The sequence below is a fragment of the Podarcis raffonei genome, chromosome 16 (assembly GCF_027172205.1).
Source record: "Podarcis raffonei isolate rPodRaf1 chromosome 16, rPodRaf1.pri, whole genome shotgun sequence".
Lineage (NCBI taxonomy): Eukaryota > Metazoa > Chordata > Lepidosauria > Squamata > Lacertidae > Podarcis > Podarcis raffonei.
In genome coordinates this window covers 11,050,385-11,067,790 of record NC_070617.1, presented here as the reverse complement: position 1 = coordinate 11,067,790, position 17,406 = coordinate 11,050,385, and the positions used below count along the sequence as shown (strand labels likewise).

Here is a 17,406-nt window from a genome sequence, read left to right as displayed (position 1 = left end):
CCAGAGGGCCAAAAATTCCACACACCTATGAAAGATGGTCATGGAGGGGTTGAATTCAAAGAACCCAGGACAGGTGGGCTGCACACCCTTACAATTTATTAATATTACCTTTTAAACCCCAGCTTTCCTTCCAGGAGCTCAAGGTGATGTACATGGTTCTCCGCTCCATTTTGTCTTCACAACAAGCCTGTGAGGTAGGTTAGGCTGAGAAACAGTGACTAGCCCAAGGTTACGCAGTGAGCTTCATGGCAAAGTGAGGATTTGAACCCTGGTCTCCCAGGTCCTAGTGCAACAGCCAAACCACACCACCACACCAGTTCTGCTCAGCAACAGAGAACATTTTTTGCATACAGAAGATCTGGGTTTGCGGATTCCACCTGAGGAAGAAGGGTTGGAAGCTACCAATGTTTTCCTGAAAACTTGGGCAGTAGGGGACCTTGGAATTGCCTATGTATTTTTAAACCAGGCCAGGTTCTGCACCCAAGACATACAACAGCTGAGTGAGACGAGACCCACTGTGATATACCTTGATTATTCAGAAACGTGTCAAATAAATAGCACCAGTAACTTCATGTGCCCCACGAAAGGCTGAGGACAATTTATTAGTAGTAGAAACAGGTGGAAACTTTACAAAACCCAAACAATGGTTCTGATCGCAGAGAAGTAAGTTGCTTCATTTGTGGAGAACAGAGGGTGGAGAGAGGCAACCCAGCTTCATTCATGGGGAGGGAAAGCTGTCTGGCTTTAACATTTCAGGAGGTGGTAGTACAGTATGGGCTTGTATTTACGGAGTCCGAGAGGATAATTCGTCTGCGACAGGGTTGGAGAAACATGTGGCCTTTGTAGATGTGAGGCCTACAATGCCCATCGTTCCCAGTGAGCATGGCAAACGGTGATGGGTGATGGGAGTTGTAGTCCTACACCATCTGGAGGGCTGCAGCTTCCCCATTATCAGGACGGATCCATCTGCAAAGATGGCGAGCAGGATAAAGTGGTCTGAAATTACACCACCCGAGTTCTTCCACCCAAGTAGAGCCAGTGTGGGGAAGGTTTTTCCCTCCAGGCGCTGCCAAACTACAACTCCCATCATCCTTGGCCACTGGCCATGCTCATTGGGGCTGATGGGAGCTGTAGTTTGGCAGAGTCCGGCTGGAGGGCCAAAGGCTCCCCTCACACCTGCAGCAATGAGACCAGGCCTTGCCCAAGATGACATTGTTTTCTTTTCCCCTGGCCCATGTTGGCGGCCCACACCTACAAAGAGAGCAATGCAGCATTTCAGCACGTTGCCATAGCAACCTCAGCAGAGGCAGCCACAGGCCACAGGCCCGAAGCCTCACGGCCGCTGCCATCATTCTGGGAATAAAGGGGTGAGGCACAGGACAGCCGCTGGAGGTGGCTTCGGCTGAATGTGCTGCTCTTGCCTGCGAGCCTCGCTTATCAATGGGCGCCCTTGTCCTCGTGAAAAATATACCCACACGCTCGCTCACACAGTGTGCTAATGGAGCTCCCTCAGCCCCTAGGCAGGGGACAAAGGCTGGTATTGTCTCAAGCCTTTTTGGGGGGAAGACTGGGGGTGGGGGTGGGGAAGAGAGAAACGAAAAGAAGCATGCGGCTGAGGAAAGCAATGGCTCAAGCAGTGCATTGTGGGTATGCTAGCTTCTTAGCCAATCAGGACTCAGCTGCTGTTGGCCATCTTTGGAGTCTTGCACATCCAGCCCTAGGCTTTCCCTTGGGGTGGGAATTTCTTGAACTCCAGCTGGTGATAATGTGGGACATTAAAATAAAAACAGAAAAAGAGTGGTTCTGCAATAATCTGGGAGGATCTGAGAAGGGAGGAAAGAATCATCTCATTACGATTTACTATTAAACTATGTGCTGATTTGTGAACCATTTGCGCCCACCCCAGACTGTTTCCCTAGCCAAAAAGCTGCGCCTCAACTTCTACAGCTCCGGAGATTTTGACGAACTAAACCGTTCAAGAGATGGAAGAGAACAGGATTTCAGGAGTGGTAAGAGGACGAGAGAAGGACTGCTCCGCCCAGCTTCACATTGCTGCAATCCCAATGGAGGACAATACTGTCAGGATAAGGACGAGGACTCCGGATTGGTAGACCTGGGGTATTTTGAATCCTTTGCCCAGGTCCCATGCCTACAAGAGAGAGAGAGAGGGAAGCAAAAGTGTTGTTTTAAATAGCCGTTTTTAACTGATTATTTCACTGGTTTATTCTTTTAGCAAACCATTATATACATTTTATGAAATAAATAATAAACGCCCATCTGTCCCAGCCAGCATGGCCAATGGTCAGGGATGATGGGAATTGTAGTCCCAACAGTATCTGGAGAGCCCAAAACTAGACACCCCTGTGTTGAGTTAGTACCAGGGAGACCCAGTTTCTAATCCCCACTCAGCCATGAAGCTCACAGGGTGACCTCGGCCTTGTCACTGCATCTCAAACTAGCCTACCTCACAGGGTTCTTTGGAGGATAATGTGGAGTGGGTGGGTAAGAAACCATGTACGCTAGCTTTCCTCAACCTGGACCCCTCTGGACACTGCTGCACTCCCACTTTCACCACCATGATGACAGCTGATGGAGTCGGAGGTTCCATTGTAGTAGTAATAATAATAATAATAATAATAATAATAATAATAATAATAATAATTTATTTATTTATACCCCGCCCACCTGGCTGGGTTTCCCCAGCCACTCTGGGCGGCTTCCAACAAAACACTAAAATACAATAACCTATTAAACATTAAGAGCTTCCCTAAACAGGGCTGCCTTCAGATGTCTTCTAAAAGTTTGGTAGTTATTTTTCTCTTTGACATCTGGTGGGAGGGTGTTCCACAGGGTGGGTGCCACTACCGAGAAGGCCCTCTGCCTGGTTCCCTGTAACTTGGCTTCTCGCAGCGAGGGAACTGCAAGGATTGCCTCTCAAGAATGCATCTGAAGCTCCGTGAACACTTGAAAGAGCTATGCGCAAGTCGTTACGCAAAGTAGGTGGTGTAATTTGCATAATTTACACCAGACATACAATCAGCATACATCTATACATAAATGAATACGCACACCCATGTCCGCAGCCATCCCTAGCCTGTCTTCTCCAGTAATTTGCGGCCTCAAAGAGAAATACAAGTAATGTTTGTAGACCTCTCTTGCCTAGTCCCCTGGAAAGGGTTCCTACTCCCCAGAGGTGTCTAGGGAAGTGCTGTTACCTACGACTCGGCTTTCAAGACCACAAGTCATTTCCCAGCTCACAGATTAATTCCTCTGCATGCAAGCAGGTCCAAACTGCTGCACTAGAATTGACAGCTGTATGGTATTGGGGTGCAGTGTTGCAAGTTTGTGGGGTTTTCTCCCAGATCACTCTTGCTTTCTGCAACTGTATGCTGGTGTGTGTGTGCGTGTGTGTAGAGAGAGAGGGAGAGAGAGAGAGAGAGAGGGAGGGAGAGAGAGAGAGAGAAGTGCAGACATCACTCTTTTCTTTCTCCTGGCAATATTCTTCTCTCTAGCTGTGGCAGCTTCTGATGACAGCCGTTTGGATCGAGTGACAGCAGCTTCTATGCCTCCCTAATAATGTACAAGGGCACACTTGATGCGCAGGGAGCAAAATCCATTTGTCAAGCCCAGCGCCCACCAATCGGCATCCCCTGCCCCAAGGGGCAGCCACTGATTGTGACTCTCAGTAAACCAGAATGCCCTCCAGATCTTATTTTTCAAAAGCAAAGGGAGGCGTGGGCAGGCAGAAGAATCCATGCATACTATCTGGAGTCAGGAGGAAGAGAAGATGCTCATTCGGAGAGGCATAAGATGCCCAGGAGCTGGGCAAGGGAGTCAGTGGGTTGGCCTTTATAAGGTTTTTTTTTCCTCTAAAGAGAAAAACAGACACGCACACACACACACAGAGCTCACACTTCTCCCAGAGAGAACCGTCTGTCCCAAATCTCAGCCCCGGGTAAGTACTGAAGAGTCAGTTGCTTTCAAGGGAATGTTGCAGAGTCCCAGAAGTGAGCAATCAGAGCAGTTGTTCTCCCCCCGCCCTCCCAGAGAGAAAACACGCTGACAGATCTAATTGCTTTGAAAAGAAGTGCCACTTCGCAGCACTGCAAATGGCAGAGAAGGATGCAAACATGCAATATGATTGCTCCTTTCTCCGGGGGCGCAGGATGTGTAGTGTAGTGGTTAGAGTGCTGGACAAAGACCTGGGAGGCCACAGCTCAAATCCCCACTGCCCCCAGCCTGACCTACCTCACAAGGTTGTTGTGAGGATAAAATGAGGAGGGAGAACCTTGTGTGTCACCTTGAACTCTTCAAAGGATAGGTGGGTCATAAATACAGGAAGTAAATAAGTAAGGAAGTCAACTCTTTCCATCCCTTTGCTTTTAGGCACCTGGCTGTTGTTTTTTTAAGCTGTTGGTCAGAGTTGCACGAGTTAATCCTAGCTCAGGCTGCTACCCACACAGAGACATCCTGCCACTAGCCCAAACCTCCCCCTTTTGTCTGTTGAATGTGTGGGCAAGCAATGTTCCTCTGGCAGAATCCCCAATGCAAAGCTTCCATGTACAGTAGTACCTTGGGTTAAGTACTTAATTCGTTCCGGAGGTCTGTACTTAACCTGAAACTGTTCTTAACCTGAAGCACCACTTTAGCTAATGGGGCCTCCTGCTGCTGCCACGCCGCCGGAGCATGATTTCTGTTCTCATCCTGAACCAAAGTTCTTAACCCGAGGTACTATTTCTGGGTTAGCGGAGGCTGTAACCTGAAGCGTATGTAACCCAGGGTACCACTGTATACCACTGAATACTGAATATTCACTGAATACCACTGTTTTTTAACAAATATTTATTATTATTTATTTTTTTAAAAAATATTGTGCTATTGTTATAATTATTTTCATGTTTATTTCAGCAGCTCGTATGCCACTTAAATCACAGTCGCCTCTAAGCGGTGAACTGCAGACTCAGTAGAGTGATAATAAAACTGAGCAGAAACTATAAAATCAGAATTTAGTTAAAGTGCCTGCTAGCAAAAAACCAAGTCTTTGGTAAGGGCTAGAATTTCAACGGGGGGGGGGGGGCTGTCTGACCTCAACTGGGAGGGAGATCCATAAAAATGGGCCTGCAATCCTGAACACATAAACAGTGACTCCTCCCAAGACCTCAGTGAATACTTATGTCATTATATTGCAAATGGCTCTAGGATGCATCATGGGAAGAATTCATATATATATATATATATATATATATATATATATATATATATAGGCATCAGGCAAAAACATTTAGCCACGACTTTGGCTTATAATTCTCTGTGGGCTTCATGACTTGTTGGGATGTTCAATTCCTGCCTTTTAAAAAATAGGATTGCCCTTTAGAAATTTTTTTGCTTTATTTTATGCTGGCTTCAATCTGTCTGTTTGCTTCCATATTGTAACGGTGGTAAAAAAAAATAAAAAGCAACAAATACATTAAATAAATAAAATAATGAATGAAATCAATGATTAATATTAACGACAACAGCAACGGTGCAAGGAAGATTAGGACAAGGTCAACCGGCTGAGTTGGGATCTGAACCCTGGTCTGTAGCTCCCAGTCTAGTGCTCTAACCGCCACACCACCACTGCCTCTTTTATGCCGAGAGGCTCCCCAGTTGCATCCATATTCCAAAAGGGCTACTCACTAGATGCCTGATTCCGTTCCAGGTGTGGAAGGTCAAGGGAAAAGCCAGGGCAAACTTTGCAGAGTAGATGAGGGCAGGCCCCAGGCTAAGGGACCTGATCAGATCCAAGTAGTCAGCAAAGTGTCCCGGGAGGATCAGAGCGCTTAAGCCGAAGAGCGACACCCCTGGGGAGAAAAACATAAGAGAAATGGGCTCCTTTGGACAACGTGTTTATCGAGCAATCTTCTGCACAAAACTGATGTGGAGGCTGGACTATGACTGTTTTTTGTCTGAGCATTCATTCTGATTTGTTCATAGGCAGTGTTTTTTCTGGGGGTACTCAAAGATATGCAGTACTGTCACCTTAACCCCCCCCATGTGAAAAGTGTGGCACTTACTGTAACTTTATGGTGAGTAGCACCGTTCATAGGGTAGTTATACAGCAATGCGCATTCGCCCTACAGCCACCGTGAACTTTTTGCAGGGTGTTCAGCTGCATAAAATCATTAATTTGTCCGGCTTTTCAACGTGTTCCCCACCTTTTCGCTTTACAAACTGCAAACCTACTCTCACGGGAGGCAGTAACGGCAACCCACGAAGAGGATTAGACTGATTCATGTAGGAGAAGGCCATTGATAGGCTATGCTCTGCCTCCACAGCTGGAGACAGAAATGCTTCTGAATATCAATTTCTGGAAGCCACAGGAGGGGAGAGTCCTCTTGTGAAGGGATCCAGCTCAAGGCCTGGCCACTGAGGCATCTGTTTAGCCCCTGGGAGAACAGGATGCGGGACTAGATGTGACAAGGGCATGAACCAACACGTTCTTTTTATGTTCATATGTAAAAAGACCTTATCTTAGGGGGGAAAGTGGATTTGTTGTGCAATGGCAACAGAGCATTTTAATCTGCTTTATTTGCAAAAACCTCCGATTTCAGTTTGAGCTTGAGCCCCTCCTGTGAAATTCTGGCTGTCTGGGGGCACCCAGGGATGCTAAGGATATGGGAGGCAGACATACCACTCTCAAGCTCCTGAAAAACCTCTCACATTTGCTACCTGTGCTATGCAAGTTACATGCTGCAGGAGAACCTACACCCAGGACACACCTCCAAGACAAGCCATACAGTATATGATATCTAGCAGGTAAAGAGGCAGCTGAGCAAAAGGGGCGTTTTGCAGGCACCGATCAGCCCTGGACAGAGCGCTCTGCCAATGCCAACCATCAGACATCACAATACAGTAAAATGGCGAATTCAATCCAAGTGGCTTAATACCATGGCTCTGCTCAGCTTATAAGGCCACCAACTAGAGTAAGGAGCATCCATCAGGGCGAGACACAGAACAGCTACAAGCAAGGCCAGATTAGCAGTGGCTTGAGCTTTGACAAAGCCCCTTAAAGCTTCTGGAGGAAAGTTTCCTTTCCAGGCAAATTACAGATCAGCTACCAATGCACAGGCAACCTCAGCTAGCTGAGCAAAGAGAGGCAAACCCCACGGGTGAGAGCTGGGACGCTGAGCCGAATTGACATGCGGCAGGGACAGCTGATACGCAATAAGGACAGCTTGATGAGAGTGCCTGGGTTGGCTGGAAGAGTGGCGGTGGCGGCTCCTTCCTTTTAAGCCTCAAGGCTTCTCCTTGCTGTTTCCAGATGGCGCTGCCAGAATGGATGGCAGGGGCAGTGGGGAAGGGCAGGCGGAGCTAGCAAGAGCGAAGACCGCCAAGCTGCTCTTAGATCTGCTCCCTTCCTGCCCACCTGCCCGTCACTGGTCAGCAAAACCCTCCCAGGACACTTCACCCGCCACCCCGGCCAGAGTAGCATGCTGCAAAGCGCAGGACCAACATGGCCCAAGCTGTCCTGCTGTTTCCCAGTGGCCATGCTTCTCATTTTGCTGCTTGCCCCGGGCATTAAAAAAAATAAAATCTTCTTCTGCTCCCCAATCTCCCCTGGCTGCTTGAGATGAATCTGGCGAGGCGCCTCTTGGTTGACAGGCATGAGAGCGGACTGTACCACTTGAGACTGCAAAGGGCGGGGGGTAGCACTTTTTAAATGCATGACACATATGCATGCCCCCATGTTAAGGCAAAAAACACATTTCCTGAAATTCAGCAGCATTCTCCCATTGCTCCAGGCGCCTCTGGGAAGCCCAAGCACAGCAGAAAGGCTACAGGCCGTTCTGCACAGAGGGAGCTGCAGCTGTAAGGAGGGCACTGAGTGGGGTCCAGAGGAAGGTGACAAAGGACAGACCCCCTAAGTACCTAGGCTCATTGCAGCTCCTGTGCCACGGTGAGAAATGGACATCATCATGGGCAGGGACCAGCTGAAAGAAGAAACAGAGGCCAGTGAGATTGGGCACAAAGCAAGGCACCAGAGTCTAGCCAGACTGCCACCAACATTCAGTTCACAACAGCTCTTTCTTCCCCCAGCCCATCCCACCAAACTCTCTTAAAAAAGGGGTGAGGAACCTGCAGCCAATTCTGGCCTGCCAGCGGGTTCTTATTTGGCCCACCAGTCCCTTTCCTCCAAACCACACCCACCTGGCTAATCAGCTGGTGCCGCTGGCTGATGTAAACTGATCGGTGGGTTAAGTCCTGCTGGCTGCAGATTCACCAGCATATTCACCATGAGGAACACACTGGCGAAGCAGACCCCGGCAGAGAGCAGGATTGAGCCCTCCGCTCATCAGCTGATGAACAGAGAGTTAAATTCTACTGGGTGCTGCTTCGCTAGCATGTTCCCTCGCAGGGAACCCCTCTCTCTGCCCTAGAACTTTGGCAGATGGAAGCGGGAGAAGCCACCCTTTGGTCACCTGACATCATCACAGCATCAGGTGATTGACCGGTGGGTGACCACACCCACTTGTCAAAGTTGGTCCACAGGGTGGAAGGAGATAACCGGGGCCAAAATGGCTCCCCACTCTGGTCTTAAAGCCTTTGTTCAATTGATTATTCAGCTACTTCGTTTCTAGATCGCCTATCAACCGAAGTCCCTGGGCTGTTTTCAGAAACCAGTAAGACACACCAAAAATAAATATATCCCTATGTAAACGACATAAAACCTTCACAACCCAGCATTCAGACAGCACTAAAAACACAGATCAGCATAAAGTAAAACCCCAAAAAATAACATTTTGCACAGATCTAACTGCACTGGAAGAAAAAAATAAAAGAGGCTGAGAGAAGGAAGAGGTCTTCAGCTGACAATGTGCAAAAAAACGATGCAGTTTGTTCCCATAAGAAGCAGCGATGGCCACCAACTAGGGTGGCTTTAAATGAGGGCTAGACAAATCCATGGACGAGGAGGCCACAACAGCTGGTAGCAGGTCCTAAAGCATATATGTACATCTCTCGGGTGTCAAAGATCAGGCTAAAGAGGTAAGTCTTCAGCATATGACAGAAACTGCAGAATGAAGGTGTGTGGTGGGGACAGAATTCCTCTGTTTAGGGGCCACCACAGAGAAGGCCCTCTCCTCAGCTGCAATGTACAGTTGCAGTTAGTGGAATTGCTTCTACTTTTTATTTTATTTCCCCCTCACTATATGGAGTCAAATATTGAGTTTGGGATCTTGTTTGTGTATGTGGACTATTAATAAACTCAAAACAGAACTGATTTGGGGAAGGAGGGGGAGAATCGGTGACTCTCCAAGTGTAAATCACCCAGGATGGAGAAACTGTTCCAGCTCATTCTGTGCCTGTACCCAGAATTATGCCAGGAATCCAGCCAGATGAGGAGAAGGGATGGAGGAATCTACGGAGGTGGCTGAGGAATGACTTTGCCACAATGGCAGGAATCCTGGAGGGGCGGTGGAGGAAAGAGAGACGGGCTTAAAGGGAAAGCAGCGGACCTTCTGAGCGCCACCGTGAAGAAAGAAGGAATAGGATGCTGCAAGGGGAACAGGGTGCGAATTCCGCATCCGGGGAGCCAATGGAATATAGGAAGCTGCTTTATAGTGAGCCAAGGTTTCAGGCAGGGAGTCTCAGCCCTACCTGGAGAAGCCGGGGATTGAACTTGCATGCAAAACTGATGCTCTACCCACCGAGGGGCAACCCTTCCCCTGTAGTGTGCAGCAGTGTCAAATCCAAATGTCCACCCCTTTCCCTTTAAGTAAGCCTGTAGTAAAGTTAGTGTTCAGTTAGGAGTTATTCCTTGGTCAAGCAACAAGAGTGAGGCCTTGTGGGTAACCAGCTAGCCACAAGGATCATGGGATATAAGTTCTGTCCCTTTAACCTCAGACTAGCAGGCTCCCAGAGTGTGAGAGATTTACTATGGGAAAGGAAACCCCCTTGATTTAATGAAAGCTTTGACACCTGGGTCCGAAGTTAAGTGCATTCCCTCAGTGATGTTATCTGGCCTTGATTGCCTGAGAATGTGAATCTACATAAGTTTCACGGGAAGGGAGGAACCCCTTTGATTTAGGCTCTGGGTTCTTAATGAGTCCAGCTGCCAGGAGTTAGATTGATTAGTCCACCAGCTCGTCATTGGCGAATTCAAAAAATAATCAGGAGTTATGATTGGTTTTGGGGTTCCGACGCAACTTGGAAATTGGGAATAAAAGATCTGGGAAATGGCTGAGAAAGCGCGCTCTGCAATCCGCAAACCGCCCGGCTGCTAATGTTCCACCTAGTAGCCGTCCTTTCATCCTTTGAAATGGAGAATCGGAAAAGACTTTGAATGCGGACACTGGAAGGACTCTAACTATTCTCTCTACCTTTTAGTTGTGAGTATGTAAGTCAGTTAGACTCTACAATGTTCTTATTTTCTTTGCTTGTAACTTGCCAAAGAAGTGCCTGCTATTTTAGCATGTTTTCTGTTGTTCTTTTAAAATAAATTTTTAAAGAAGAAACTGTTTGGTTCTTGTGCCTTCCCGGGGGAATAGCTAAATCCTAGCCTTACGCTTGGTTGCGCTCTACCGTAGAATTTCTGTCTGCAAGTCTGTGGATGCAACTTGTAGAGTGGGGATAGCCAGTAGTAACGGGTCACAGCCTACTCCCTGGGTTGTGGTTCTGGGTCCCCGGGAACAGAGGGAGTGGTGGCAGCCCTACCGGGTTTAGTTGGGTTTTGGTTCTGAAAAAAGTGTAAACCCGTCCTCCAGCCCTGCTCAAGAAGCCTGGACTGGCCGGAGAGCAAAGACAGGTGAGGGAGGGGCAGGTGGCTGGGGGCGAAGGTTTACCACACGGTGGCAGCGGGTGGGATTGTGGAGCAAACATTACTACAAAGCCGCTCTTTCGTCGACTGCCCTTTCAGGATTCCTGCCAACGAGGCAAAGGGTTCCTCTGGGTTATCTCAGTGATCCAGCTGGGATATGAAGGCTCAGGTGGTCCTTAAGGTATCCTGAGCCAAAGCTGCCTGGGGCTTTGTATATATAACACAGGAACTGTGAACCTGTAGCAGAAGATGGCAATAATGCGGTACGCCTTGGGGGAGCCTTGCAGAACATCTAATAAAGTGGAACGATGTCTGGTCGGCCCAGTATAAATTGTGTTGACAATGTGCTGCAAAAAAACCACCCACCAACCCCATCCCGGTGCCAGTCCTAAATCTTGCTCTTTATCTCAATTAATTGGAAATGCAAGCGCCTCCCTTCTTAAACAAAGCCAGCTCTTACTGGTAGATGGTGACATGAGGGGACAGAGGACGGTTGGACCGGGTGTTCTTCTCCCAAAACTGGGCCATTTCCTCCTTTGCCGTTGTTGCCATGGGGACCACGCTGGAAAAGAAAACACAGGAGAGGAGAATGGCGCTGGGGCCTGTGCTGTGCTTAGGAACATGGGAAGATACTGCATTGCAATCAAGAGAACAGGGCAGGTCCTAAAATGGGAGGAAAAGCCATGGTTCGATCATCTCATGGGTGGCTCATGGTTTGTTAAACGAACAATGCCTCAAACCCGAGGTGCAGAACTTTTGCTGTTGTTGTTATTCCTCTTTCCTCCCCACCCCTTTTAAACAACAACAACAACAACACATTTTTATTTATACCCCACCCTTCCTGGTTCAAAAACCGGGCTCAGAGCAGCTAACAACAAATTTAAAACACTTTCCCTTTTTTTGTCATCTAAAATAGGACACTGTAAGTCTGAGGATGGGATCAACCTCATTTGTTTTCTGCAAGGAGTTTTGTGGAGGTGAAGAGCAGAGTTATTTTTTTAAAAAGAGGGAAATTGTTTAAATAATAAAATAAAATTGATGCACCAACTTCCTCTCCTGTAGGGCTCTGATTGGAAGTTTGTTTAGGGAAAACTTTTGTTTGCAATAAATAAGGGTGTGGTGGAGGGGCACAGAGACAGAGGGTGAATGGAAAGGACCATCTGAAGCCAAGTCGTTGGCAAGTAAACCAGCGAACGCCCTTTGATTTATATTACCTGAGAGCAGCACCTGCAGATTCTATAAAGTGCCAATCACAGCATTAACAGCTAGCCAGCCGTTTTAATGGCCCATGAATTATGGGAGAACAAACTGGCAGAGGAGTGAATCTTGCAAGGATCCAAACAGCAGGAGGAGAATTAACAAAAGCCCATTTTTTTTACTGTCATAAACTCACTGCCGCATGGAGAGTCCCGGTCTGAGACGAACACAGAGGCATCGCCGGCTGGCTAATCTGAAAGACAAAAGTGCTTTTTGAATTTACAACTGAAGCCTTATTCTTCCCACCAAGACACAGTGCAAGGCAGGAAACATGAAAACACAACGCGTTTTGCTCGATAATCACACAGAAACCATTATTGTTATTATACTGGGGTGTGTATGCATCTAAAACCTTCCAACACAATAACGAAATAAAATGTTGGCACTGCAACTAAGGTTGTGTACACAGCATACATTTAAAGCACAGGCCCTCCTGCCCCCCTGAGTTCTGTGAACTGTAGTTTCCCAAGGGTGCTGGGAACTATAGTTCTTTAAGGGGTAAAAAAATTGGGAGGGGAAGAATGCACTTTAAATATATGGTGTGTACTTACACAGCCAGAGAAATATATTGCCAGCTTCCCATTGGTTTAAGTAAATCACAATCCAATACTGCCAAAAGCATTTTGACCAGGCAGTCTTCTTCAGCGGCAAACAATAACAGCTATTAGATGGATGAGTCTGAAATGGATTATATTTCAGGTCTGCTTACATCTAGGTTCAGGCTGCCCAGGCTTTTAAATAAAATGTGAAACCACCCATTCAAACCATTAAGGGACAGAAATGCAGTTGGTTGCAATTCCCCAACTTCCGCTGCAAAACTCTCACAGATCCATGCGAAGAGACGCTATATATGGATTTCATAAAAGGTTTTAAATATTTATTGATCTAACAGTGACTTATTACAGATTTAATATAAATCTATATATATCGAGCTGAAGGAATATATGTACATAATTTTAAAAGATGAATGCTTGCTATGTATTTGTCCATCAGTACATTAAATCTTCTTTTAACAATTAATGAAAGGGGGAATATATTCGTGTGCATCTGTGCACCACACACACAAAATCAAACATACAGTCCTTCACATCTCCATCCTTGAAATGCAGCTCATTTTAATTTGCTCACTAAACACAAAATATCCAAGACGGGCGAGAAAAACCAGCCCTGCCAATAACAAAAAGCAGTTATTTCATGCCTGGACCCCTAAAGGGTAAAGGTTTGCAGGCTTCTGGTGGGGCGAAAGCAAGAAGGAAAACAAACTTTCATTTCATTCTGCAGATGCCATTTGTCACACCTGAAGCGCTAGCAAAATAGCAGGTCATTGTTTCAGTGCAGTGAGCATCACATTTCAGTCGCAAACTGACACCATGAGCAAGAGGTAAATTAAGGGTTTCAATTTCTTTTTTTATTATTACAGGCACACACACACACCCCTGCAAGCTACAGGAGCTATTCTAGACAGATCCCGTCAAGATGCTGTCAGGCTGACATTCAAAGGTGACACACCGGCAAAAAACCAGCGATTCACAAGGCAGCCGGTCATAGCTCAAGGAGTTTATAGAGATGGGGACTGGAGTGGACTTTGTCTAAAGGACACACTAGTGTTGGAGATAATTGACACATAAAAAAGGAAACTTGCTTATAAGGCCCACCTAGCCTAGAATCCTGTTCTTACAGTGGTCTTCCGGATTATTGTGGGAAGCCCACAGGCAGGACCTGGGTGCAATATTACTCTCTTCTCTTGAGATTCCCTGCAACTGATATTTGGAGGCACATGGCTGCCTCTGTCAGTGGAGACAGAATATAGTCACTGCAGCTGGTAGCCTTCTCTCCTCCATGAATTTGTCTATTCCTCTTCTAAAGCCATCCAAGTTGGTGGCCATTCTGACCTCCCGTGGGACCACACTCTATAATTTAACAATGCACTGTGTGAAGGACTTTCTCTCCGGTTTCCAGCTACCCCACTTTGCCGGATCAGGTCCCTTCCAAGAATTCTGGGAAGTTTGGGTAAAATTAGGGTTGCCATATGTCCGGAATTTCCCAGACATATCCAGAATCCTGCATTTGTCAGCAGCGTCTGGGCGGAAATCCAGACATATGGCAGCCTGTGTTGACAGTGCCAATTTTGCTGATTTCCCCTAGAAATGAGACACAGGCATGTCAAAATGAGGCAGGAAAGAGGGGCAAAGAAATAAGAATTGAGACCAGCTGAAAGCCTGGTGATGAACACATTTCGTAGGAAGCGAGTTGCGAAGTGTGATGGTTATTTTTCTGAAACTAGGACATTTTCCATTATTATTTTCTGCAGGGCAGTTGAGAATGTGAAGTGGTTCCATGGGAAAGCATTGCTTCTGAACTGGCACTGGGTGAAAAGAAAACTCTTGAGCATGGTGGCAGAACCGTGACAGCTCATTCACACATAAGTTGCCACTTGATAAGTGATGCACATACATGTGGGAACCAACTCACACATACAGGCACATGTGTTCAATGTTGCACATGTATGCACACCTTTCATATTGTATGCACATATGCACACAGACAGGTGCTCTTACAGATATTTGCAATTTCACAAACCTACAAATGTTAAATTTAGATGTGCACGTCTAAACCCACCTCGATAAAGCATGGGCATATATGACTACAATACCATAAACCTGCACATGCATTTAAGCTCAGGTGTTCAGAGATGCATATACACAGCCTGTGCATAGTTCCACAAAATTGTTACATATGCTTTACGGCTACACTTCCATACAATAAAGCATGCATACACTAAGACATATTCACAATGCCACAAGCCAGCATATGTATTTAAACTTATGGACACACAGAGATGTACAACTGCACACATGCTCACAAGTGCCACAAATATATTATTCGTGCACTTCAGTTTATGCACATCTGACTGCAATGAAGCACACACGTAAGCGTACGCATGCAAGGCAAACACTCTCACAAACTCATGCATGCATTTCGGCTTATGGACAAACAGAGACCCATGTTTGCAGTGCAACAAGCACATGTACACAAAAGAATAGATAAACAAACACCAGGTTTCAGAAAGGGCAGCATTTAGAAACTATTTGGAGAATATTTCAGCCTCACTGGACACTTGCCTACTGAACTTACAAGTAGCCATTCTGAAACAAAGAGCTTTCAGGGAAAACTCGAGTGTGAAATTAAATCACAACTGATGAAGAAATTCAATCAAACGAAAACCTGTGACTGAATCAAGATAATGGGGTTTTAATCGCACTACATGGTATTAATTAGGTTACCAGTGCCAGGATATTTGTGTTTGCACCAACATTGCCTTGGTGACAGTAATAGTAACTATTCTGTTTTTCGCGGATTTCCTTTCCATTTGGCCTCACTCCCCTTCATCCCTGCCCATCAAAGCACATACACACAGCTGCCATAATTTAAGATTATGTTTCACGCATCGGAAAAAATAGACAACCAAAGTGTGCTCCCTAATAGTTTGCTGGTTGACTTAAAGGTGTCACATGTACTTTACATATAGAAGCTTTGCCCACATGGAGAAGAGGCTGGTGGGACTGCATTGCTGACATCATGCATGGCACCAGCCCTATGCCTTGATCACTGGCACACTGACACTGATGTCTATACTGGGGAAATCAACAGGCAAATGACAGGCTTGCATGTGATCTGGACCCAAGCATGATCAGGGGTTGTTCACACATAGCAGGGCTGACACAGAATAGGACATTAGAGGCAGGGTCAGGGGTGCAGTCTCATTGCCTCCTTCTGTGTGCATGGCTTCTGTGTGTGGAGAAGGCCCACCTGCATGTCTGCTTGTGTGCAAACACATGTGTCTCAGTTTGTGGAAATGCCTGTGGACATGTAATGAATGCATAAGCGTAACACAGCTGTAGGGATTTATGGGTGGGTGTGTCACAAATAAATGCATTTGCAGAAACGTGCATAGGAACATAACACTGACATGCAATCATAGAATTGTGGAGATGGAAGGGACCCTGAGGGTCATCTAGTTCAACCCCCTGCAATGCAGGAATCTTTCACCTCATGTGGGGCTCGAACCCACGACCCTCAGATTAAGAGCCTCATGCTACACCAAATGAATTTTGTCGTTAACTATGTTTGAAACTACGTAAGTACAGTAGTATCAAACTGTTTTAACACAGTGTTGCAATTTTGTGTTCTAATGCTGTAATACACCCTTGGACCTTAAGGTGAAGGGTGGGTAATAAATTAAATAATAATATGAGAAACAGCATATACTTATATACTTATATGCATATACTTATATACGTAGGTAAAGGTACCCCTGCCCGTACGGGCCAGTCGTGTCCGACTCTAGGGTTGCGTGCTCATCTTGCTCTAGAGGCTGTCAGCCGGCGCCGTCCGAAGACACTTCCGGGTCACGTGGCCAGCGTGACAAGCTGCATCTGGCGAGCCAGCGCAGCACACAGAAACGCCGTTTACCTTCCCGCTATAAAGTAGTACCTATTTATCTACTTGCACTTAAGGGTGCTTTCGAACAGCTAGGTGGGCAGGAGCTGGGACCGAAAGACAGGAGCTCACCCCGCCGCGGGGATTCGAACCGCCGACCATACGATCGGCAAGTCCTAGGCACTGATGTTTTACCCACAGCGCCACCCGTGTCCCCCTACTTATATACTTAGCTTATATACTTACCGTACTTATATACTTAGCTATGCGCATAATGCTGAAATGCGTGCATCTTACATCTGCGGGCTTGTGAGTGAGTGCATACAGACACAGATTACATCTCTCTGCACACAGAAGTTTAAATGCGCGCAGAGATATGTGGCACCGCAAAAACATTATGTACCCATGTGCTGACAGGTGTGGGGCGTGTGCATGCAAGCAGAAAGGCAGGCACAGCCTGCTGCTGCACGTGAAAACGCACTCTGTACATGCAGCAGGATAACAGAACTCTTTAGGTTTGCATTTCAGCTTCTGCAAGAGGATAACGGAACGGCGCTAAAAAAACCCCCACACCTTTAGGGTAAAAACCAATGTCACCCAGTCTCACCCAAGGGCACAGGTCCGCCCCCACAAAGGGCCCACTCACAGAACACACCCCATTTCCCAGACAGCCAGGAATGACCCCCACCCCACCTCCCACTCCTTCTCTTCCCTCCCAGCGCTTCGCTCCCGTCTTCTCCTCCCCGCAGTCACCTTAATAGAGACACCGCCATCTTGCCGAGGCGCCACTCTTTCCAATGTCCCCCCGCCCAACTACAAGCAGGAAGTGGGCTCAGGGTGACGTCACTGCCCTACTTCCGTCGTCAAAGGCAAGCAAGGGCGGAAGGGCGCTTTTCAGCAGGCGGTGGAGG

The 17,406-nt window shown here is 46.9% G+C and overlaps 2 protein-coding genes across 2 annotated transcripts in view; both read right to left on the bottom strand.

Moving 5' to 3' along the window:
* ZBTB3 (zinc finger and BTB domain containing 3) overlaps window positions 1–17,406 on the bottom strand; it is a 223,094-nt gene that overhangs the window by 114,554 nt on the left and 91,134 nt on the right. The gene's annotated exons all lie outside the window — the stretch shown is intronic.
* On the bottom strand, window positions 565–17,334 carry SDHC (succinate dehydrogenase complex subunit C). The gene is made up of 6 exons (XM_053369956.1): window positions 17,249–17,334; window positions 12,192–12,248; window positions 11,259–11,360; window positions 7,912–7,973; window positions 5,680–5,843; window positions 565–2,149 (listed from the first exon to the last, which is right to left on the bottom strand). Exons 1-6 carry the CDS (start codon window positions 17,266–17,268, stop codon window positions 2,045–2,047), a joined length of 510 nt encoding a protein of 169 aa, XP_053225931.1. The 5' UTR covers window positions 17,269–17,334; the 3' UTR covers window positions 565–2,044.